The following is a 26,327-nucleotide window of genomic DNA, read 5'->3' on the forward strand; positions in this document are numbered from 1 at the left end:
ATGATGTCAACAAAATAAACCTTTCTGCTAACAGCGACTACAGCTGTGTCTGAAAAATACTGATGCTTGATTACTGTTATCATTTCAGAGGGCTCAGTCATGTTATGCATGATAAAGATGGGTTTTTTGTTTTGCTCTTCTCCTTGATTTTCATAAAAACATCTTCACGCTGGGGGAGTGTGTGTGTTTCATCCGCTAACAATTACTGGAAGGAATAACTCAATGGTAATGTGAGTTTGAGAAACAAGCGACAAGCAGAATGGAAGGGATAATCCTTAACATATGGACCCACTGACGGCCACTTCAATAAAGGGTCAGCCCTCTTTTTAAAGATCAGAACGATGAAAATAATGGGGTTAAAACAATTGCCTTGAGTTTAGAGCCAGGGGGAGGGCAGTGATATAACGTAGTCCGGAATTTTTTGAAGAGCACAATTTCACGGCCCCAGCTCCTCGTGGCAACTGCAGCTTAAGTGCCATCCAAGAGTGCGTGTCTAATGTACTGTACATGGAGACGAGTCGCTACAGGGGTTACAAGGGGCAGCCGAATCCTTCCTTCATATAAACTTCATTGGCTTCGGAGTGGCAGTCTGCTTGGACACTGCCCAGAGGAAGTCATTTGAACATGACAAAAGATGAGCAAACGACACATTTGTCTGAACACTGCACTTTGCGTACTGGCGGAAGGATTGACATAATTTAACATTAACATAAGGAAAGGTCTCATATGAAGGCTGTGAGGCATCATAGGTTTGCTGCTGACCATATTAATACGCAATCTGTTTAGTGGTTTGTTATGCCAGTATGGAGCTCCTTTTTTTATATACAGTATTTATTTGAACTGGTGAAAAAAAGGTTTATTTGGGATCCAGAATGATGTTGTGTGTGTGTGTGTGTGTGTGTGTGTGTGTGTGTGTGTGTGTGTGTGTGTGTGTGTGTGTGTGCGGTAGAGAGACAAAACCTATTAGCATCAGATAATATTTAGGTCGTCATCGTCATTGTAGCTCAAACAGCTGCTGGCTTAGATTCTAACACGAGATTTGAAGCGGACAGGCTTGGTCAGCGATTCCTGCCCTCCTTCATCACCCCACCCTGACCCGACCCAAATCCCTCAACGATATATAGAAGTGGCCAAATCCACCACTGATAGGCACCGTCCACTGATAGCGTGTCAGCTATTATGTCATGCTGTTAGTCTACAGGCCGGTTGGTCTTCAGACAGTGTTCAGACCATAGATAGTATAATAAAACAGACACGATCGCCTGATTCCAGATCAGCAATGAATCACTGCTTCAGTCAAACCTATTCAATTAATGAGAGAACCCTTGGTTGGTGCCATCTGCTGGTTGCTTTTGGTAAAAACACTTCCTGAACGCTTGATAAGAGTAGGCTATCTCTATAAGTGTCTCGTGTGCAGGTGTATGGATATGAAGATGATCCACCATTAGATAGGGACATTATGAGTTATTGAGCTAGCGCATTACGTCATTGTATTTAGGAACGTGATCATCAGGCTGTGGCCTCGGTAGATGTCCAACATCACCAAAGACGATTACTATCTACACTATTGCTTTGCTGTGCATGCAGTAATGGGCAGAGGAGCGGACCCCACAGGATTTGAATGTGTGGTATTCCATGCACTCACTGAGCAATTACCTTATAAATTACATACTATCATCAATGTTGAGAGCAATGGTTAAATAAGGGTTGTTAGATTTTTATTTTTGAGCAATTTAAAGTAGGCTACTTAAGGTTTAAGAGTATTTGTATTATTTTATTTTGTTAGAATTCTGATTATACTGTGATGCAATCAGGGGTAAAGTAGGTCCTTAATAAGGAATTCCATTTGAAAAGCAATAATTTATGAATAAATGAAAACATCTCACAATTAAATTCTGTAAAATAATGATCTACAACGTGTGAATTTAAAATTAACTTCAAGTGGCGGTGACCTCACTGATGTGGAAGACCTGGCAGATAGCAGCTCTCTTGCAACACATAAATAAAAATCCCCTCCCAAGGGGAATGAAACTTGATAGAAATGACTGCATCTTACTTACAATTTCAACAGCCGCCCACACCACAGTACAGACACTATGTTCCTGTTACATAAAATCCATTCCAATTAGCTTGTTGAGTACCACCACCCATGGGATGGTATGATGCTTGGATTATATTTTTATTTTTTTTAAATGGAGAAAGCAGTTTGGCTTTGTCGAAACTGAAGCCAAAATGTCACTGTAACTTTGTCATTTCAGCCCTGCTGCCTTATCAAAATGACCATGAGCACACTACTGAAATACTTTTTCCTGCTTTTCCTAAATCGCAACACCAGTGGAAGGTTGTCAGGCGACGATGACATGAAATGACTAGTCTCAACTAGCTGAAGCCAGCTTTAATGTTCCAGATCCAGAGGAACACATGGCCAACAGCTGGTGCTGTATACTCAGGGCTAATGTAATAAAGTGCCTCCACATTAGAAGGACTCATTGCTGAGGGCACAGTGCCTTACAACTGAAACATTGACTGTTTTCTTCTTTTATGGTTATAGAAGAGAAAATAAACAAGCTTTCCAAAATCATAATGATCCAAATTATCTTCATTCGTTGGAGAATCTACTCCTAAAACTAGATTACAGAGGGAGGCAGTGCAGCACATTTGCAGCAGTTTCTCACTGTGTTTTGTGTCCTTCCAGTCATTCTAATAGGGCATGGCAGGGGATGAGAGGAGAGAACTATATATACAGCCGTGGACAGTCAAGGAGATTGTGTCTACTTTAATGGGGTGTTTGAGCTCACTGACAGAAGCTCGTAGCAAATAAGCCTGCGCTGGCTGCTTTATTGGGCTAACATAAAGTGACAGAACACCTGGTTGCAGATGCCTGTGTAAAGATGGATTACATGCAATAAGACCCAGTGTATACTGTGTGTGTATGTGCGAGCTGAAAGATGGGGGCAAATATAGAGGACAGCTCTTGGAGATGCTTGGGTTTCATTTCAAAACACCACCTGAGCCATTATCCTTCAGTGCATTGGTACTAATTCAACATAGGATGCTGTAATGTACAGGTCAAGTAGGACTACTCTGAACCACTAAACAGTAGAAACATGTCCTTCACCTTGTTTTACTTCTAGAGCTGAAAAATTGGCTTTATGCGACAAATGAGTCCTAGGAAGACAGTGTTTTTCCAGTTGTCTCTTCATTCATTCAAACTGAAACACAGAAAAGCAGAGAAAAAAAGGCAAGATATTCTACATCTTTATTTACTATGACAACCACACCATATACCTAAGTCCACTCCATGACTAAAGATTTGTACAATTTGAACAAAAAAAAGAAAGAATAAAACAAAATACAAACTCTTTTATACTTTTATATTTAAATTAACACAGGAAATCATTCCTTCTTGGCAAAATAAATTTCTTTCTTTCTTTCCCGGAAACCTGAACATTAGTGTTTCAACAAACGACACTTGAGTGTAAGGGGGATGGGTGATTAAGGAAACGGGTGGTGTGTGTATTTGTTGGTGGTGAAATGTGTCATCACTAAGGAAATTCCGAACTAGGATTTTTGGGGGCCCCGATACAACTTTGTCTGATACACAAACGAGCCATAGCAGCAGATACCTTGGCAATTAGAAATGAACAGATAGTGTTTTCCATGCACACATTGACAAACCGTCAAGTTGAACAATTTCTTTCAAACTCACTTTTCTATGGAATGTAGAAATTGCTGTTTCTTGTTGTTGTTGTTGTTGAATAAACTGAAATGCTTCTCTGCAATGCTCCGTTCAACTCCCTGGAGAGGTTCAGACTCATGTTAACATTAAATAGCTCTCTTTAGATTTCATAATTATTATTTGTTTGGGCTGAATTATATATTCCAGTTGGCTCTGCTGTGAAGCGGATAACATGTTGATCCATGCCAGTCAAATGAGACACACAACTCTTATAAGCAATGAGGCACAAACACCAAGACTTCTACAGCGAAGCAGGTTGACTTCGCATTCAAATGTTGTTAACATTGCCAGGTGGGGAAAGGCGTTACTGCAACTCCAACAAGGCAGGCATAAACAGAGAGCAGATCATTGATCAATAAGACTCAGTAAGCAACAGTGACATGGGAGGAAACTACAGCAAAAGCTACTAGGGTATAGGTATCATGAGACACTTGACACCAATGACATGCTTCAAGCAGCTACTTGGATGTTGACAGCAATCATTACAGAGAGGTGGGTCATGTTTGGCATCTGGCTCTCCTTATTGGACATGCTATTTCTTGTCCGCTGTGAATATTTTTTTTACAAGCTTCGATTGGAGGCCGATCAATCGCTAAATCTCTAATGCTAAATTAATGCTGACATGCAATTAGCATTCTGTGGTTTCTCGCTACACCATTTTGGCAGCCGCGATACACACACACACTTTTGGTTTGGGATGATCAAGATAAAACGGTGACGGCCTCATGATTTGTGGATTGGTTCCTTTGGTCTGCGGAGATCATAGGTAGAAAAGGCGGGAACTCTGGCTCAACGCTGTGAGCTGATTGGTTGGCCTGATTGAAGGGCTGGCTGCTGTGATGTGGGCATTGGTCAGAAAATCACCAGGGTGAGAGCCCCCCCCCCCACCCCCTAACAGACTCAGATCCAAAAATCAGTTTTCTTCATTACTTGTTTTAATCCTAGAGTGATAGCCATTTTTAGAAGACCCCTCGATTCACCTTAAGACTATACAGACTGGCAACACAATCACTGTTAAGGAGAGGACCAAAATATATGCAGTGCAGCGCGACTGTAGCAAGGGGGTCAGGGGTGTATAGAATGGGTCTTCTACAATGGCTGTGTTGGCATTGGTTATCTGTTGATGATAAATCCCTCTTACATGTAGTGCAACAGGCTTTAAAAACACAAAAAAAAAACACTGATTATTTAAAGGAGATCTGCGCCTGCTGGGGAAAAGCATCTTCATCCTATGTGTTCCATTGGAGTAGGCCGGCTGGTGGAGTGAGCGGCTGCCTGCGTGGCTCACTTGCGGGGCTGGTGGATTTGCTGGTTGATTTGCTGACCAGAGGGCAGCTTGGGCACACCTGGCTGGGGCTTCTGATGAGCCACCTGGGCAGCTGCGGGGGTGAAGTCCCTATCGCCCTGAACACAACAAACACACAGAGTCAATAATATGTAGATGGGGGGAGGGGAAGATGCTACAACAAAAGAATTCTGCCACCACAAGAAACAAATACACAGAAACGCTAGTGTTCCATCAGGTATAACCTTTTTTCAGTAATCTTTTCATTGTGGTGTAACTGAGTGCATTTGTCTCGAATCCCTTCATCTTATATTTGTCAGCTGGGAAAATATCATTATACAAAAATAATCCTTCCAATTGATGTTAGCTATTCAACAGCAGTGCAGTGATGGGGGTGGTTAGTGTTGTGGTCATATTGCCACTACTGCAAGTGGAACAAATAATAATAATAATAATAATAATAATAATAATAATAATAATAATAATAATAATAATAATAACAATAATAATAATAATAATAATAATAATAATGGAAAAGGTCAGCATAGAGAGATATCTGAACAGTTTACACAACACGAACGTGTGCAGTAATATTCAGGGTTTTGTAGTTTGTGTCTACGGAGGCATACAATATGTGTGTACTTCATCATGCCCCATTTTAAATCCCCCCCCCTGCACTCTGATAATCATAATAAAAATTAGACAAGCTCTACAGTGCACAAAGGGTGGAGTATGGAGCACTCATCTGTCCACGCTTATCTGCTCTGCACTGCAACCTCAATCTCTTATTCCAAGAAAATCGTCCATAAACGGCCTCGCATACAAATCGGATCAAAGCAGCAATTTGATCATTCACGGACCAATGCATAGTTCCAATCACAGACTTGCTACAATCATGTTTCAGAGTCCCCCATTTTCCTTATCTTTTTATTTTCCCAATGTTTCTGTTCATTTCCTTTTTCCTATACCTCTTTCCTTGTCCCCCCATTCTTCAGCGTTAAGTCACAACAATGCTTTTTGGTTCTTACCTTAAATTTTACAGGGATTATTTTGTGCTAAACTTCTCTCTTGCCTTGTTCATCCTTATCCAATTTATGTGAGAAACATATGTCCAGGCAAGTGGATGGAATGAACAGCTAACAGCATCCTACACATTAGCTAATATCTTTGGGTGTGAAGGGGAGATTTTACATACAGCACATATATACAGCAGGTGTGGGTGGTGGTGGCCTTGGTTAAAAACTGGGAGACCGACCAGCTGCTTAGAAACAGCATACATGAGAAGCGCTCCATAAGACACGCTTTACATTTAAGTGGATTAATATGGAAGGTTTTAATTATTTCATCCAAACGACTACATGTTAGTGTCTGGTTAAGTTGGTGTTTTACCGATTCTGTTTCATCTGTCCAGATGTTGCCATACGAGGATGTAAGTGCTCCATCCAAACTATAATAACAAGCTGCATGATTCCTCATGTGCCGATTTCTAGGGATGTCTACATGGATAAAGTTATATAACCAATTTAATCAACACTCTATATATACACACACACACACACAGCCTGTATGTCTGAACCTCTTGCTGAACCTTGCTCGCCCATCCCATCGTGACCCTAATCCTCTCTCTCTATGTGTGTGTGTTGGTTTTGTACAGTATGTGTAGCTGTGTGTGCATGTGTGTAGGTGGGCCCAAAACATTAACAGAGTGTGTGTGTGTGTGTGTGTGTGTGTGTGTGTGTGTGTCCCTTTCATTCAGAGCCAATCCCACAGCTAACTGCATTGGATGAGGATGGGTTTGACCTCCAATTGGCCTTGTCTTTCTCCTTTGAAGCTCAAAGCCTCCGTCTCCTCTGTCTGAAGCAGAGGAACGGGAGGGAAAGCCGCAAATGAGCTGTATTACTGCAGCACACTGTTAATAAGGAGGCATGGTGATTGGCCAGGCACGCTCCCTGCGCTGCATCCATTTCACGTGCAAAGCTTAAACCATTCAGAGAAAAAACTTTTTGATTTGGGATATGATGTGAAAATAGTGGAACAAAGATGGCTAAATGTAATTTCTTTCTGTTTGTGGCATTTATGTATTAATTGAAGAAACAACCCAAGCTTTATATGCCCACCTTTAGTGACATTCTGTCATACATTTCAAAATGAATCCCAGCAGGCCACAAACATATACTCAGACAGAAGGGTTTCACTCTGTTCCTAAAAGGCTTTTTTCTTTTGAAGACTTTGTGCAATGCCGGCTTGTGGGTTTGATGGCAGTGATAGGGGGCGAATGGGAAGGCTAGGGGAGGATTGGGGGGGATAAATGGGGTGCCTGCCACCTTGCTGATATCACCGCAATCTTGGGCAAACAATCTACCTGGTGTGACAGGCGGGGAACGGAGCCATCCAGGCACTCAAGGACACATTTGTCGCAAACACACACGCACACGTCACAAAGTTTAAAAAAAAAGAAAATAATTAAACAAACACAGCAAGTCACAGACTTTGGACCACTATTTTTTCTCTTTTGTTTTACATCATGTTCAGACTGCAATTATAAGAATGTGGGACGAATTGACATATCAGAACAAACACTATCAGAAAATTACTTAAATGCTTTTTTCCCCAACCTAATCACACTTACTTTGTAAATATTACTGTGATGTCTTTTACTGTGACATCACAGTAATATTTACAAAGTACGTTTTTTTTAACCCTATATTTCTCTTTCTGTGATGTCACGAGAAAGAGAAATATAGGGTTAAAAAAAACACTCTTTCTGCCTTTTCTCAGGCTAGGATGAACCGATTTTATTTTTTTTTGCACATTTATACTACATAGGATCTCAGAATTCAATACACCTTCATATTCAAACCGGTGAAGTAGGCCTTTAAGTTACGGGCCTGGATAAAGTTTGATGTATAGATTAAAGCTTTGTTATTTTACAATCGTTCCATGCAGATATTTGATTGATGGTCAAAACCTTTCTTTATTTTATCATACTGTTTGTGAGGGCAAATGTATTTGTAACTATCGTATTGATCTGTTTTTTATATATCACATCAGTTTAACACGTGCCTTTCCTCTAAGAAATGTGCTGACGAGAAGTTGACTAAACTATTTTAAGGTTTATTGTGGCCGACCACAATAAACCCCTGAGACCTGTTTACTCTTATTAACCATCTGTTAGTTGACACCCCTGTTGTAGAAGAGGGCTTTAAAAACTCAGATACAAAAGATAGTGTCAGTCCTGTCGGGGGCTGACCATGCAGGTTGGAACTTTACTCTGTAACTCTGTTGTTTTGTCTTATTGTATTATGTAATTCAATTCTTAAATTCTCTGTGAGTTTAGTCTTCTATTACAGATATGTCGAAATAAATTCTCCTCGTTTGCCATTCAAACTGTAGTCTCTCCATTTTCTTCTCTTCCCCCTGCTATGCGTCGTTTTTCCTCCCTTTTTATTCCAGCACTACTCTCCCTTTCGATGCTTATATTAGCACTACTGGTGGTCTGTTTATGTGTCCGTCTGTGTGTGTGTGTGTGTGTGTGTGCGTGTCTTACCTTTGTAACCACTCCAGACACAATCACGGCGGGCTTTGGTTGACTAAAAAAAAAAAGAGAACAAGACGAAAACAAGAGAATGAAAAATTGAAAATCTTGCAGTGATTGCAGAATTCATAACAATATACAATTCTACAAGTAAGTTCCTGTCCGGGGCTTTGTTCGGTGACGATTGCATCTGAAACTATATTGTGTGCAGCAGCGTACTGTGAGTTAAGTATGGCAGCATTTACAAAGGTTCATTTATCCGGCTACTTTAAAAACCTTTTAGAGAAAGTGACAGTGTGCCAAATTTCGCACATCCAAAGTTGTTGAAACACATAACACCCGCAGTCTTAACTCTCTCTGCCAACACACATACACAAACACACAAACACATACACACACCGGATGGACCTGCCAGCGGCTTAAATAGCTCCCATTCATCCTGGCCAACCACTGTGGCACACAGCTTCTGGACAGAAAGCATGAGGAGAAAGAGAGAGAGAGAGAGAGAGAGAGAGAGAGAGAGAAATAGAGAGAGAGAGAGAGAAATACAGAGAGAGGGGGGAGGGATATGAGAGGAAAATAGAGAGAAAGAGGAGGAGGATGATAAGGGACTAAGGAAGGAGGAGAAAAGGAAAGGAAAAATAAGGAGGAGGACAGAAAGGGGACGAGAGGGTAAATACCTACGTAATAATAGACTGTTAGAGGAAAGGATGGAGAGGGGCGAGAGTGCCCACTCAGACATAGAGAGAGGGAAAAGGATTGTGGGACGGGAATGTGGAACCCGAGGTAAGTATCGACCTTGACATGACAAACGAGCGCCGTCTAATTTTACGGCGTCGTCACCCCAAGCGGGGGAAAAAAAAGCGAAAAGAGTAGAGTTTTTGTAGACACCTTCAAAACTCCACTCAAAGACATTAGATCACAACAGCAAGCATGTCCAACTGATGGCTTACCTCATTAACAGCCTAAATATGTTGATAGGACGCAAAGTTTGCAAACTGCAACCTCAGCAGGACAGAATCAAAGCGCAACATCTTAAAAACATCTGCTACTACCCCCCTCTCCCCCCCACTATTTTTTTTTTAAAATTATCCATGCACAACTTTTTAATGACAATCAATTAGCGGACATGAAATCTTAAACACATCTGGCTAACCTCCCATCTCCGCAATCAAAATGTTGGCCTTCTGCTACTTAGGCTATCTTTAATGAGAATGTTCACGCCTCGCTTGCAAATGAATGCGTTGATATGGAGAATATGTTGAAAAATTCATTGATTATTCCATGCTAGCCAAAAAAATGTGGGACTGAGCGGCTTTTTTACAAGCGAGTCATTATAACAAATATGACTATATATGACACTAGCACTTCCTTATTTAAATGTATGCTCCGCTAGCTGGCAGGCGGTCCGGTTAGCTTTCTGCTAACATGTTGGCTTGGAAGAAGAGTTGTAACAAATGTTCGGGTTGGAACAAAGGAGAAATAATAAGTGTGCTTATGTCAAGTGTCAGATGAGTCTAAAGCTGAACTAGTGATCTGATATATATAGTTTTAACAACTTAACAATTTTTTTTTAAAGTGGATTTATAATTACTTTTTTATGCTGCACTGCAGAGTTGGAATTGAAGCTATAAGCTACAGTACGGTGTGACACAGTGGCATAGAGGTGAATAGGAATGCTCAGTGGGATGTGTATTCACATACTGAGACACAGTGTGGGTAAGTATTTGCCTCCCACTCCATCGTTGTCACATGTTTCTATTCTATTGAATGTCTAGCTCTTTAGTGCCATCTGGGAATAACTCCTGAAACATTGAAAAGGGACTGCAGACTGAGGACAGGTGTGAAACAAAACTAGGGGATGGGTGGCGAAGTCAGTGTTGCTTTCATTTGTAGCATGTAGCAGATGACGAGACAGACAGAGGGGAGGGTTGTACACCTGTCACACAGCTAACAAGCATCTGACTCCTTTAGAAGTGAATAAATACTTAAAAAAAATAATAAAACATAAAATAATACTGAGCATTAAAGGAAGCTGTAGATAATAAATCACTTAGATACAGCCTACAGGCAAAAAAGGCAGGTTTAGGGTCTCGCTTGATAAATTGACACTTTATATCCCGCATAACTACAGGGCCCAATATACCACACAAAAGGTGTTAGCCATAAGATTATGCCTCCCAACACTGTTCACCCATTGTCTCCGTGTGGTTTGGTGTGATTGTAGGGAGGGGCAGAGGGAGCCTGCAGGGGGCAGTAGAGAGCTGCCAGCCATCCTGGGGAGGAGTCGCTTTGTTCCAAGGAGAGGAACAGAGATGGAGGAGGAAGACGGGGAACGAAAGAAAAAGAGATAGAGAGGGAGAGAGATACAGAATGCAGATCTTAACTAATAACTCAAACGAGAGAAATGTGCATTAATGCTTCCGTATGCTGTTTTTTCTACTCCGTCTTCAGCTTTGCAACCACACCTCACCACCGCCGCACTAACTATCTTTTCTTTGCCTCAGCAGAGCAGGAAGTTTGTTGCCGTAGGCGAGGTGCTGGTTGCCATAGAAACTGATGCCTGTTGCATGTCTCTCCTCCTCCTCCTCCTCCTCCTCCTCTTTCCTCCCCCCATCTCTCTCTTCTTCATCTTTCTCTCAACTTTTCACTATGAGCCCTCAGCTCTCTCCACATTATTAAAAAAAAAAAAAAACAGCTCCTACGTACTGTGCGTGTGTGCGGTGATTGACTCGGATGCAAACACAGCACTGTCCCTGGTTTCCAATGGCCTTGGCTTGGAACGTAGCCTACATACACACCCCTCAACCCAAACTATACAGGAGAGGGGGCAGCACAACTGGGCAAGAGGCTTTTCATCAACTGGAATGATGTATTTAACACATTTAGCCGATTCAGTCGCATTTGAACGACGTGCAGAGCAGTTAATAAAAGTTTTCACTGAGGCAACATGTTAAGTGATGAAACAAGCGTATGTTGGTCTGAGTACCTCCCTCTCTCAACCTGCTGCTGCTTCACTAACTTTCACTGAAAATCACATATTTACACAGAAGAAGAAAAACCAGATGTATTATTCCTGAGCAACATTTAGTGGGCAGCAGGGTGCCTATGCTGGGTCACCACCAGTTTGCTCTGCCTCCCATTGTGTATCTCACCCTCTCTCCTCCTCCCTTCTCTCACAGAGTAAAATCTCCATTTATTTTGCCACAGCATCCTTCACTTTCCATACCATAACTTTTCCTCGTCGCCATAATCCCTTAATCTTAAAACTGAACACTGGACATGTTTGACTTGTGGTTATACAGTATCTACTCTGTATGTTAGCTTTGATCTTATTTTATATTGCACGGTTTCTGTGCTTTCACGTATCCTGTTTTTTTCTACTATTTTATTTCTGTTTTCTTCCTGCCTGCCTGTTTCCTTACTGGAAATAAATTAATATGCAGCTTTATTTTCACTTTGTGAGAGTGTTAAGAAAGGTACTTTACAAATAGATAAATGTGAATGTAAAAGAATCCCCCCGCTACATATCTCTCCCTCTCTTTGCCTCATCTGTCCATCTTGGCTAGATTAGGTGTGGCAGGTGTTCCCCAGACTACGACGCCTCACTGGCCGCTACTAATGCGCAATTTACCCAGTGGCCACCTGCTAGACGTCCATCAGTGTGAAGCAGAGAGGGACGGACAGTGTGTGTGTGTGTGTGTGTGTGTGTGTGTGTGTGAGAGAGTGATGAAGTTCAGTTAATGGGTCATCTTTTTTTTCTCGGATGCGCTGACAGGTAATTTTTAGTTCAAGATAAACATTTCACCGGAGGGAGGTAAACCTGCGCTTTACATGGCGGGGCCTAGAGCATCTGAGGCTGATTTTAAATGGCTTCCCTCAGTGATTAAAATGCACCATTTGTCTAATTTATTTCCATAGCACGAGTAGTGATTGCTCTTCTTCGACCGGGAGCTCTACAAGGGAATATTTTGGGAAAGCGACGTGCCATAAATACTGCGGCAATCATTAAACCCTGCGCGGCCCCGGCCAGCCAGTTTACACATTGGGGAAAATAGTTAAGGAGATATCAACCCACAAATTCCTATATTGAAATGGCAAAGCAGACATTTAGCCATCTACTACCACATGTGCAACCTATTGTAACACTTATTATTGAAGTAAGAATGCATAAAGTATATAATGGAATTGTAAAAACAGTAGGGGCGGGAGTCATTTCTTTGAAATCTTAAAGCAGATCTGTGTTTCTACCAAATGTTTTTTGTGGCTTTTCACAATTGAGGTTGTGCTGTCTTCCCCTGTTCAACCTCACAGATCATTATTGTTGGTGGGATTAAAAAAGAAAAACATTTAAAAAGGCATCCCCTTAGGCTCTATGAAGTTGTATTAGGCATTTTTCTTACAACATTTTCCGACATTCCTAGAATAAATTGTGAGGGCAAATTTGTCTGACCAAAAGATAGGGTCAGTCCCGTCGGGGGCTGACCATGCAGGTTGGAACTTTACTCTGGAACTCTGTTTTTTTATCTACTTTTATTAAATTGTTTATATTGAGAAGTTTCAGTTCATTTATTCCCACAAGGTTTATCTGATTAAAAAACTTCCACGACATAAATGATTGATGAATAAATGGAAGAGTAATTCATATATAACAGTTGACTGTAGCCACAACAGCATTTTTATTTTTTCCCCCCACTGAGGCAACTAAAAAAAGGAAGTGTATATTCAACCGGATGAAATGGTGATCACACCCTGATCGGTGTCTGCTGCTAGAACTTTTGCAAGCAACAGTTTCTCTTATAGAGCCTGCAGTGGTCTCTCTCTCGTTCTCTCTCTCCCTGAAGGCCTTGAAAGGTAAAAGCCAACCTAGCGTGTTATATTTGTACTCCTATTATATACTTGTCCTCACTTTTAATCATCCGTCTATTATTGCCACTCATCTTGGCACAAAGGCACAAAGAGCAGAAGAAAATGACTTATTGCCGCTGACAGCCTTGATACTATTCCTGCTCTGAATTACAGGGAAGAAAACAAGCAAACAAGCACGGTGGAGGATGAACATGCAATATATCATTGTGCGTGTGTGTGTGTGTGTGTGTGTGTGTGTGTGTGTGTTTGCCTTTATAAAGAACATGCACAACATTTCAGTGACAGTTGGCAATGTTCTTGAACCCTGCTCTCTGCTGTGCACTGCTCGTCAGTTCTCATTTATCTCACACACACACACACACACACACACACACACACACACACACACACACGGTGTGAATATGCCACCTGTACTGATACGCGTATTGCTGACAGGGCTTCATGAATATGTGGGTGTAGGAGTGGACACACACAAACAGAATTACTCTGAAAATGAGCGGCAACTTGCAGCAGCTCCTTCACTGCGCTGGAGTGACCTCAGAACAAACAGTGCATTCAGGCAGCGAAAGCCCAACATGCTAATATGGAAACAGGGCTAATTATTGTCGCTGGGAAATGGAGCCAGTGTGCAGTAAAACACGCAAAACCAAGGCTGCTTCAGCAAACAATAGCGACTGCTAAAAGGGCTGCTAAAGTTAATGCTGTAATTATGCAGCAATTATGTTGTTTACCGAATTAGCTGGTAACAGTACACAACAAGTCTGCTGCAAAACTGCCCTGCAGTAAAGTCTCATAGGAAAGGGAAGCATCTAAAATTGCTTAGTTGACAATTTTTCAGGGTGTGTGTTTTTGTGTGTGTGTGTGTGTATGTGTGTGTGTATGTGCATGTGCATGGGTGTGACAGCCAACAAATCACCAAAAGGTCGCCCGTTGCACTGAACGCCTTTGAATGTAACTGTAGAGAGTACTGAGCTGCTTTTAACTCTTCAGTAAATGCAAGTAGCTGCTTGAATGTGGCTCTACTGTGTGTATGGAAGGATTATGAGACAACGGGCCCTGGGCACAAAGAGTCACAGGACAAGGTTCCCTGCCATCTCTACTACAAAAAAAAACAAGTCACTCAAGACCCGGAGACACTAAACCACTAAATAACACAACCACATCGTTAGTAGTTGTTTTGTGTCCCTTTATTGTCTCTGTTTTGTGGTCGATTTGTGTCTATTTTTACTGAGGCATTCAGTCAGTCTTTTTTAAGTTGATAGTATCTTATTCATTTTGAGACTCTTAATATTTTTAGTCATTTTAGTCTCTTTGTAATTTGATTAACTTTTAGCAACAAGACATTTTAAAGGTGCAATATGTAACTTTCGGCGTGTCAGAGAAGTGAACTTTTTCTAAGGTTTATGCACATGACCGAATAAAAAAAAATCTTTCCACACAGTTTGATCGCTAGAATACTGTTTGAAGTTAGTTTTCTAACTTCAAACCTTATAATTTACTGTTTCACTGTCGTTGTTTACAGCAACAGGGCCCACAGTTTTGTTTACAAACATATTCTAGGCTTACGTTTGGTTCAAGGGGCCTCAAAATAAATGTATTCTGACTTATGATGATAGAATTATTCAACACTGAGAATTACATGAAATATATATTTTTTTGCAAACTAACTGCAGGCTCTGCAAATGTAAACAAATCCCCCTCCCTTGAGATACATAGTACACCTCTAACGGCCCCCTCTAACTGTGGCCCAGACCCCTCCCCACGCCTATCAATGAGCAGCCCTCCTTCCATGACTGTGTGTGGGTCAGGTACCTCTCACTGACGTACTCCTCCTCGTCTTCATCTGGCTGTGGTTCTTCTGGAGCAGGAGCAGCTACAGGAGTGGGCTGGTGCTTCTGCACTATCCTCATACCTCCAGCCTTTACTGCAATACACACACACACACACACGCTCGTGACTACCACATGAACTGAGACAAACAGCTCAAGAGCTCCCAAATGATCCAACATAAAAACAGCAAAATAAAACAGCAATAAAACATAAAGATCCCTGACGTGACATTATGTAAAACAAAACAAGTGAACAATTAGCGATGCTGCATGTTAGGATAGTTTAGTAAAATTAGCTTGGTTCTTTAGCAATGTTATTGATAGGGACTGTATATTTAATTGAAGGAGAATGTATGACAAAGGGTTTTATTTGGATGTATTCAAATTGTGAAGATTCAGAATTAGGCTATACGTGAATACCACAACTGTGGTAAAAACCAGGGTTGAAACCGATGTGTTGGTAAGACCCTGAGGTGTTCGGTTGTGGACCTTAACCCCTGACCTCACTGCAGTGATAGAATGTCACTGAACAAAGGCTACAGCTAGGCCTCTATAGACATAGCGGCATCATGTTTGTTTCAGACTGACAAGCTGCTGTGTCTATGGACCGTGGGGCCTCCCACTAATAGCACAGGTTGGGTGTAAGGGCCATTTGTTATCTCTCTGTGCTATCAGCCGTGTAGCTGCTGAGGGCCACCACCACTCTTGTCCACGTATACCTTATCTGTTTTTTCCCTTCAGCCCAAATGCACAACCCCCTACGACCTCCACGTCAGCGCCATCATGCAGCAATGGCAGCAACATTGTATCTAAAAGCGTTGCGATATTAGCATACTGCGATCATTTCCCCCCCAAACCGCTACAATATCGCTATTGCAAATACGCTACGAGATCTGACTAACGCCAATCAGGAAGTAAGGAAATGAGCGAGACCGAGAAATGTGTTAGATTCTACTGTGTGCAATCTCGTACGCTGAGACATTTCTCCAATCGCTGGTATCTGCAAGTGTAGTGACTGTATAAGTAGGCTATGAGTCAGCAGTATGTGATTTTTTTGGGTTCGAGACAAAAACAAAAGGCCCTTTCAAAGGAAGATTTGGAGAAAAAAAACAACACGACCAACAGCAGCACATTTCAAGGAGCTCTACCTGCAGGGAGATGTCCTCCTTTGGTTTCGATTTTCTCCTTCGGCGGCGACGACATGTCTGCTCTGCTCTTGTCCGGTCTGATGTGGAGTCTGCAATCAAATTCTATCAAATTCCTGCTTTATTCTGCCTGAATATCGTGGACAACACTTCAGTCTGGATCGTCAACGTGGCTTTTTCCTGAACATTTGTTTGGGAACGGTGCGTGATGACGTTATGGTGCGCCGTGAGGGGCGCGCTGACGTCGGACGTTGGTCGGGAAGCTACTCTACAATCTGTATTATTCATGGACCTATTATAAAATAAAGGTATTATTAGGGAAATAGCCATACTATATTCATAATGACTAATTTCAAAAATCCAAACCATGCATCAAAGTACTATTATTTGATTATAATTGATTAATTGAGTCTCTGAAATGCTAAAATTAAAAATGTAGCATATGTATGCAGTTAAAATTCAAAATTAGTCGGTCAATACTGGTCACTTGCCGAATTGTTAGCTTTTTAAATGTAATTCTTATATCTGTACTTGTTTGTATATATTGTTGTTTACTACAGTTTTATTTAAATAAATACTCTAATATCTGAATCTTTGAAATGTTATAGGCCTAGTAAAATATCAATACTTTTTATTTGTATATGTACTATTTTTTAAAGCAATTGATGTGAACGTTCCTTGATATCTATTTTATTATTATTATTAATGACTCATTAAATATGGATTTTATTGTTGATTAAGTTATTTCTTGTCTAAATGTAGCCTATATGTTGTATCTGAATGATCCCAGTTGGTCCCCTGTGCTCTTAACCTTGTACCGCTTGAAAAAGAACCCTATCAGTCAGTTTATAGAAAGAAATGTGGACACACACATTTCCTTTGTGTGTGTCCACAAAGGAAATGTCAACACATCAGGAAGTTAAGTTTTTTTTTGTCTTTATTTCGAAACAAAAAATAAATAAAATAAATAAGAAAAACAAGTATGACACATCATAAAAATAAACATAACACAAAAACAACAGTAATTATAACGTGTCATAAACAATTCTTATAATATGTCAAGTGTTTCGTGACATATGATTGAGCTCACCAGTTTACCTCAAACCAGGGCCGCCCATAAGGGGTAGAAAGTTGGAAGGCTTTCTAGGGCCCAGCCACTTGGGGGGCCCATGGTCTTTGGAAGCCAAGACCCTAATTAAGCTAAACTTTATTTTTAGATTTTTAGATATTTATGTCAATATCTATTCAAAGTTGGGTGTTTACACAGAGCCGCGGCTCCGCTTACAGCCATTTAAAAAGCAGTAGAAAAACAGAAATGTTCAAAATGTTTCAGATTGAGCACAGCGGAGTGTAACTGTTTAAAACATAATCCATCCTATAAACCCTTTATGTGCCAAATGGTGACAACATTGGGTTTTGATATTAAACAGTTTTGGCCGGATTATATTTCCTGAGTCGTTCCTGCTCACGGAAAACACATGTAGGCCTACCTGCTACTTATGTCTGGGTGTCGTTGTGAAAAGTATTTGGACCCCATGAAAAAACAGGTTGGGTACCTTTTGTAGTTCTTCTACATTCTTATAAACAGGACAGGCTAGTTACTCTGTAATTTTCCTGAGTCTACAAACAGGTTTAAATTCTCTCTCCACATAACGTACATTTTTGTGAAAAATAATTTCCCTTTGGGGACTATACCTTCTGAAGGCTTTGACATAAATCTTCAGGTTGACATGACCAGCCAAGTCTGACCAGTTTTTCAGAAACCTGGCCAATTGACCAACCAGCCGGGTCATACCACAATGAAGCTGACGAGCAGCATCATCCTTTTTTAATTATTGCCGTAACCACCAAGGTCCTGCTTTCTGTATTGTTTCTAAAAATTTAAAATTTAAATAGACTTAAAAAAAGTTCTTAATGCAAAGAAAGACACAAGGCACAAAGAAGTTGGAAATAATTGAAGGAACAGATTTGAGTTCAAAGATTAAGACCTTTTTTTGTAATGATTTCAGTGCTTTTGCAGTGATGAGAGGAGAATGAACTAAGCCTAAATGTTGCAACCAAACATAGGCCAACTTTATAGTTTTGAGGGTAGGTTGGTTTGGTTATTCATGTAGAGAACCGCCTTTTTTCATTTGTGTGTGAAGAATTTGTTGTTGATGTTGTTTTTTAAGTGTTATTTATTTCAACAATACCACCAACAGATTTCAAATGATTTAATGTCATGTGCAGAAATACAAAAAAGTGCAATATTTGGTGCAGTCAATTAGTGTTAATGTATCTTACCAGAAACTAGTAGCATAGAAAACGTGCAAATTGTGAAAAAACTGTTTGCTTTAGTGAATACTAAAGAAGAACAATGTCTCTGTGTGAACTGATTATTTTGTAGAGATCTGTTGATCTGTTAAACAATTGTGTGAGTGTAAGGGAATCAAAATAAATTGGTAGGTATGCTGGGCTAAGTCAGAAATGTGCTACTATTTTAAAATAATAATGAGCCCTTGCTCCCCCAACTGTCCCTGCAAGTCCCTGGTTGATGTAAGGGTTAATGCCCGACGAGGTGTCCATGTATCATGTATTAATGGACACTGTGGAGGCGAGAACTGTCCGACGCACGAAAAAAAGATAGTTAGTCTCTCTACAAATACATGTATGTGTTTATTGAGGGATGAGCGCACTCACACACATTGTTGATAGGAGTAATGGGTAAGGGGGGCCCATTGACTGGAGGTTTTCAGGGGCCCAGCCATTTGTGTGGGCAGGCCTTCCTCAAACATTATGTGAATGTTCATTGTGAGGGAAAATACTCTTTTCTCCCACAACTCATATATGATTTCAATGAAAACAGTCGAAAGACACCGTTCTAAGCAGCTAGCAGATGTTCACCTACTCAGCCTCCCAAAACTCAAGCAGGCATTAAATGGAGATCTGTACTAACGATCCCTCGCCCTATGTGCCCACAGTCAGGTGAGCAATGAAAGGCAGAAGAGACATTCCAGCACAGATACAAAATAAAATAAAACTGCACTATAGCCGTGTGGGGGACAGTGTTGACCTCTGAGGCCACTTACAGTTCTTGCTCTACTTTGGTTTTCACACTAGAAGTCCACAGTGGTTCATTAATTGGCTGACATGACAGTGTCCTCGGGTAGAGCTGAGAATTGCAGGCAAGGCCTAGAGGTGTTAAAGGTAACAGAGAACAGAAGGGAACCAAATGATGTAAAAAAAAAATGGAACCAAGGATTATGCTTTATCATTATGCATCTGCCTCATCAGATTGAGAACATAGTTTATACACAGAGAGCTGCAAGATATGGTTTATGGGTATTTCTAGGATGCCATGTGAATCAGCAGTTGGTTGTTAAAGGCCTACTTCACCGGTTTGAATATGAAGGTGTATTGAATTCTGAGATCCTATTTAGTATAAATGTGCAAAAAAAATTAAAATCGGTTCATCCTAGCCTGAGAAAAGGCAGAAAGAGTGTTTTTTTAACCCTATATTTCAATTTTTTTCGCACATTTATACTACATAGGATCTCAGAATTCAATACACCTTCATATTCAAACCGGTGAAGTAGGCCTTTAATGTATTTCGAGAATAATTGTTGGAATTTGAGAACTGCAAATACTGCGGTGTGCTGTGTGTGATATGTCTGAGGAGAACTGAGGTGTCATCTACCAAGCTGAAGATGGCAGTGCTATAGCAATTATTTTTTAATGAAAAAGGAAGTTTTCTCAAGATCAACAGATAATTAACTGGTTATCCTCCCTGAGATCTCGCGGAAAACAACCTTTTGTGATGACAGGTTGATTATCGCGTGTTCTCCGGATAACGGCAATTATTATTTAAGTATTAAGAGGAAGCAGGTTTTCTCGTTATCATGAGAAAATGTTCTTTGTACTCTCGAGATCACAAGATTATCAACTCATTATTACAAAATAAAGGCATTATACAATTATTGCAATCATGGCCGTTCTCAGCTTCCATAGTGATGGTGTCTGATTCATGTGCATATTTGCTGGCATGGTCATGTGATTATTGCAATATGTGTATGTGTGTGTTTTTTGGGGGGTCACAGTCATTAGTGTGGGTATATAGCCTATGCAATGCACTAACAGGACCCACACACACAGACACACACGCGCCCACCGTTTTGAATTGAACACAAACCAGAAAAATATTAGGCTACATGATGCAATCAAATCATTTTTCTACACCTGTTCATAATGTAATCCCACAGGTTTGTTTTATTGCACACACACGCATGCATACATGGACACACACACACACACACACACACACACACACACACACACACACACACACACACACACTGATGAGCAGTAGAGAGGCGGTCCCTGCATCACGTTTGTTCCAAAGGGTAACAATCTGTTGCCCGGGCATGAGTGTCCCTGAAGAGGGTGTTGACAACCAATCAAAAGGCCAGGAGTTCGCTGGCAGGTCAGGATGCAGTTGGCAGATAAATCCATGAATTCTGATGTCTAATTAAAATGTTGATTAGGATGTCATCCTTGCTGTGATAGCCAAGGGGAGTATTAGACACAATCACTGCACAGTTGCTATATTTACAGGATTTTTATAGACAATAAGCGTCAGTTGCCTGTTGCTTTGGCAACCCACATGGTCTGAAATATGCCAAACCTAGTTTCGGCCTTATTTGACATCTTTCTATTATTGTGTGTCCTTAAGAAGTTTAACGGTTAACATACGTATGCAAGTTGTTAAACAAGTAATTAACAATTGCTGCATATAGCTCCGTGAACGCATGCACATATGTGGCCACTAGATGGAAGAATGCAGGAGAGAAGCAGCTTGTGTAGGCCTATGTGGCAGTTTGTGTCCCAGCAGGATTCATCGTCGCTGTCACTCCCACAAAGCCGGGCCTGTGATGTCCCAGAAAAAATTGAGGAGTCACTGATAAAAATAAAAAAAACGTAACATGTCCAAAGTAAAAAGACAAATACAGAGCCCTGCATCTATCTCGTAAATTCCTCCCTCTCCCGCTTTCTTTTATGTGTCACTCTCCCTCCACCCTTTCTTCTGTTCCTAGCACTTTTTCCTCTCTCTGACATGCGCACACACATGCAAGACTGAGAGGGAGAGAGAGAGAGAGAGAGAGAGAGAGGCAGAGCATTCATTACTCTGAACTGAAAATACATGGCATACATTCAAAGTGCCAGAGGTGAAATCCTCTTCAGAAGTCAGTGATCTCAACACCTGCCCATGGCTGATAGGACTGTGCGTGTGTGTGTGTGTGTATTTGTGTGGGTGTGGGTGTGTGTGTGTGTGTGTGTGTGGGGGGGGGGGGGGTGTAAGTGTGTGTGTGTTGCCTGTGCCTTTGAGAGGAGCACTCTCAGTGACGGCTTACAGAGAGACAGAATGAGGACGTCACAGGTGAGTGAATTTGCTCAAACTGACAGGTGTACGCGCACACACACACACACACACACACACACACACACACACACACACACACACACACACACACACACACACACACACACACACACACACACACACACAATCATGCCTCGGACATATTGAACTGTCCACTTCTCTCCTTCTTTCTCTCTATCTCTTTCAGACACACACACACACACACACACACACACACACACACACACACACACACACACACACACACACACACACACACACACACACACACACACACACACACACACACACATCCATAGCCCTGTGGGAGCCAGCTGGGTCCTCTGCAGCAGCGCTATCACACATGAATAACCAAGGCTTCTTGTCTGCTCTGCAGCATTCAATAGGCTACCTGATATGGCGACTTATAGTGTGTGTGTGTGTGTGTTGTGTGCATGTGACAGAGAACCATCCAAATGAGAGCACACTGACTTGCATGTGTCCATTTCAATCATAGTCAAACTGAACCAGAGTGAAAATGAAAGACAGAGAGGAGGAAAGGGGGAAGCAGTGCAAGGAGCGGATTGATCAGCCCTCAGTACGATGCTATATTGATCGCCAGAGGTTTACTCTTTGTTCTAGGTTTCCTCCACAAGGAGAACAGGGTCAAGATCATTTAGGAAACAATACATCTAAAGCTGGTTTTGTTTACAGGCACTTTGAAGAGTCAGGCACTTACTGTGAGGGAAGTTTTCCAGCCGAAGTGACTACTACTTTAACGGCACCACAGAGACATCCGGCTGCAAAACGCTCACTCATCTCTGCATGGTTTTGGTGTTATTGATGGATTCTGTACATCATGATGAAAGGTGCCCGGGGGTTGTGCTTTTGTTCTACAATCTGGAATCGAATTAGCAAGCTGCATTGTTGATGAAGTTAACAACTGCTTATTTAAAAAAAATCTCTTCCTGTGTACAGGTTTCTGTTCCCGCCATGGTTAGGACTAGAGTTGACACCTGCTTTCTAAGGTACAGTTTCAGGCTTATGAATGGTAATGTTGGCCTACCGATCCACACTTAAGAACCAGTGTTAGAGCCATATTTTATGTTAGTTTAAATTACATTTTTATATTAATGAATTCCTAATTGATTTAAGGAATGTTTATGTTTTATTCTTATTTATTTAAATATTAGATTTCTGTTGGATTAATCGGAGGTATAGCCTAATTAGAGGCAGCCGGCATAGAGTGGGTTGGGTCACCAAACAGCCAGGTTAAGAACAAGGATATGAGCCATTGACAGGGTGGAACAAGGGGGAATCGAGACTGCTTTAGACCTCACGCTCACACTCACTTAGCTCATGCTCAACAAGTTGAATGAAATGTTCTGTGATAAGAAAGAAAATAAATCACCTGAAACGAGAAGCAAGACTCTTGAGTATAATTGAACAGAGAAGTGCGAGTCCAGCGAGCGATCCCCTGTACGGTGAAAAGTTTAAAACCAAGGTTAAGAACTGGCCACGACAACCAGACTGAAATGTTTCAACAAGTTTTTTTTTAATTGCCTCTTTCACATTTTGTATAAACATTCACGTTTTAGTGATCCACTCCAGTGTGATGACTTGATGATCCCTATAGCCGTTAAATAGAGCACAGAAATTCCTGTCCTTCTCAGGTGAAATTGTACTACATGCATGATCTCTTCACTTTCAAATTAGTAGCACCATCATCAGGTCTAAATCTTATTTTCTGTCTATTTTCTAAATCCTATTAAACTTTAAAACGAATGACATTCCCATCATAATTCATATAATATATAATCATCTACGCATCAAAACACAATCACTACTTCGCGTCTGCTATTCTGTTGCTATCTTCAGCTTTATTAATCAGCACTGTTCACTCTAAAAAACTATTTTTTTTTTAAAGTCTGAAATTGAAACATCCTGTTCCCGCAAGGTATAAATGTAGCATGATAATGTCAAACAGCAGTGAACATGTCGCTGTGGGAGGGAGGAGGGGGGCTTTCTGCAATATTTATTTTTCCTCCGTGGCTAAGCCGGTAGATGGAGCAGAATTTCTGACAGCAGGAGAAATGAAAGGTGTATGTTCTTCAAATAAGAGGGGGATTTTGGGAGGACTGCTCTTGAGTCCTGTTTGTCTGCAAAAGCCGTGTTTTTTTCCCTCCTCACGTTATTCGCTCTCCTTCCTTCCTCACTTCTCAGTCATCTTTAGAAAGCAGCAGAGCACACACTGTAAAACCCAAACCCAACATTTCCATTTCAGCAGTGTAAGCACACATGGAATCGTCTAGCTTTATTTATACTGTGTATATTAGAGCAAAACAACTATTTATCAGGGCTTTTCCACTTTGTTGGGAAGTTTATTCCTAACAATTTTTGGCCTTTACCAACTTTAAGAGAGTAAGTATGGAGACTTTTGAATACAAATGTTTATCATTATTTCTCCCCTATTAAAGGAGAGGCCTCAGGGTACATGCAAATGCAAAATCTTTTGAGTTTGATGCATGGGTTGAGGGTTTTAAAAACACCTTGGCAGGGAGCAGCCAAGATTTGATCTGAAGTCTGTCCCTGAACAAGGCCCCGAATTATGCTGCCAGCTGTTGCGGGCACATTTGACAGACTCTTCTTAGCAAATGAAAAAAATAGAAAAAATTGAAGAAGATGCAACATTTTCTGGGGCATTTCTTCTTTTCCATAATAATAATTATACCATAATTTTCTCCAAGACCCTGCACTTCTACCTAACTGCTAGTGCTCACATCGTCTCCTACTAATGCCTGAATATGTCTCCATTATTTCAAGTCTCCTCATCCTTTCCCATTTCTTCTCTTCCCTTCTTTTTCAACCTTTTAATCTTCCTCTCTGGTCCATCCACCTGTTTCTCCTTCCCTCTCCTTTACCATTTCAGATGAAAGCACTTCTTTCTCATGGTCTATCTGTTGCACACAGTGTCGACGTGGAGCCTCACTCCTCCTTAAAGACAAATTGATTTCACGCTCAGATCCTTAGAGAATAAATCGCAGACCCTCCACCTGCTCCCATCTACGTCTCCTTTCCCCCTTACATCTCACTTTGGCCCCCCTTCACATCCTTACCGGGCCCTTTTCTGACACACACACACACACACACACACACACACACACACACACACACACACACACACACACACACGCCTTTGAGTCTGGTTTGAGGTGTTTGACAGCCGATTGGGCAGGAGGGGCACTGAGAGAATTAGAGGGAGAGAGGGAGAGAGAGAGAGAGAGAGAGAGAGAGAGAGAGAGAGAGAGAGAGAGAGAGAGAGAGAGAGAGAGAGAGAGTAAAACAGTGAAGGCCGGAGGCATGTGCAGGGGTGGAACAGGGCAGCTTCTGGAAAGGCTGTGCGTAGGTAAATTGAGGAGCTATTTTCATGCCACATTAAGTTACACCAGCCTTCCTGCACAGACAGAGGAGGCTCGCCTCTATTGTGAAGGCTAATAGTCAACGAAATGGAGTTATTACCCAACGCATATAGGCCCAGCATCAAAGACGGGGGGAGAGAGAGAGGAGGGCAAGACATGAATTCCAATGGATTGTGACAAATTCTGCTATGCCTCCAGCTCATCCTCATTTCATTTAATATGCTTCAAGTTAAGTTTAATTTCGGAATGGATATCTGGGTGAATGGGATCATAGTCTAAGGGGGTGTGGGGGGCAATAAGAATGTCCATCCGTGTCGCTGATGTCTGTCCACTGTCTTTAACGTGGTGGTCGTATATATATAGGTGACCTTGCATTGGCTTAACATGTCTGTATTAGTATTATTTCCAACACCACACTTGCAGTGAATAAATATATAATATAGAGCCCCCGTCACTTTTCTAAACGCCTAACACTGCTAAGATGTGTAAGTGTATTAGCTGTACGTACGGCATCTGAAATGGGTCACTATATGCACAGGTGTCAATGGGGCAGGAATCCAAAGCCTTATCATACACAACATGTTCCCAAACACCTGTCAGTCAAGTCCCCAGCCAATGTTTGTGAGAACAGATGATGCTATCGAGATGTTAACAGTGTTGCTTGTCAGCCGGCGGGGGAGGGGGGGGGGGGAGCAGCAGCGGTAAATTGTCTGTGCAAAAGCCTGAATTTATTGACATTGTTTGCATCATGTTGTGCCATCACAATACTACAGCATGTATATCATACCCTAAGCTCTAAAATGATACATGTAAAATAATGTGTATATTATTTAATGTTGCATAATTCATTCGTTGTTTTGCATCGGGGACCAGGAGCAACACTCTGTACAACACTGAACTGTATCCAGATAGATGGCAGTAAACTACCTCTTCACCTTTTGTATGTGCTCTAACTTGTGCATGGTTGCCATGGTGTGCAATTGTAATGAAATAATTGGTCTTTTTGTACCAATATCATGAGTCTGACTATATCATACTATGTTATTGTGTCACAAATGTAAAACACACACATAAACAAATGTCACATTTAACTCCTTTAAAATGTATTGAC

General features: G+C 41.2%; 1 protein-coding gene across 1 annotated transcript; it reads right to left on the bottom strand.

The window, feature by feature from the left end:
• Positions 1 to 3,242: 3,242 nt before the first annotated feature.
• On the bottom strand, positions 3,243 to 16,589 carry dap (death-associated protein). The gene is made up of 4 exons (XM_080049965.1): positions 16,406 to 16,589; positions 15,241 to 15,352; positions 8,572 to 8,614; positions 3,243 to 5,143 (listed from the first exon to the last, which is right to left on the bottom strand). The coding sequence occupies exons 1-4, from the start codon at positions 16,458 to 16,460 to the stop codon at positions 5,024 to 5,026; spliced, it is 330 nt and encodes a 109-aa protein (XP_079906091.1). The 5' UTR covers positions 16,461 to 16,589; the 3' UTR covers positions 3,243 to 5,023.
• Between the last annotated feature and the right edge of the window lie 9,738 nt (positions 16,590 to 26,327).

The sequence above is a fragment of the Ammodytes marinus genome, assembly GCF_949987685.1.
Source record: "Ammodytes marinus genome assembly, chromosome: 21".
In the NCBI taxonomy this organism is placed as follows: Eukaryota; Metazoa; Chordata; class Actinopteri; order Uranoscopiformes; family Ammodytidae; genus Ammodytes; species Ammodytes marinus.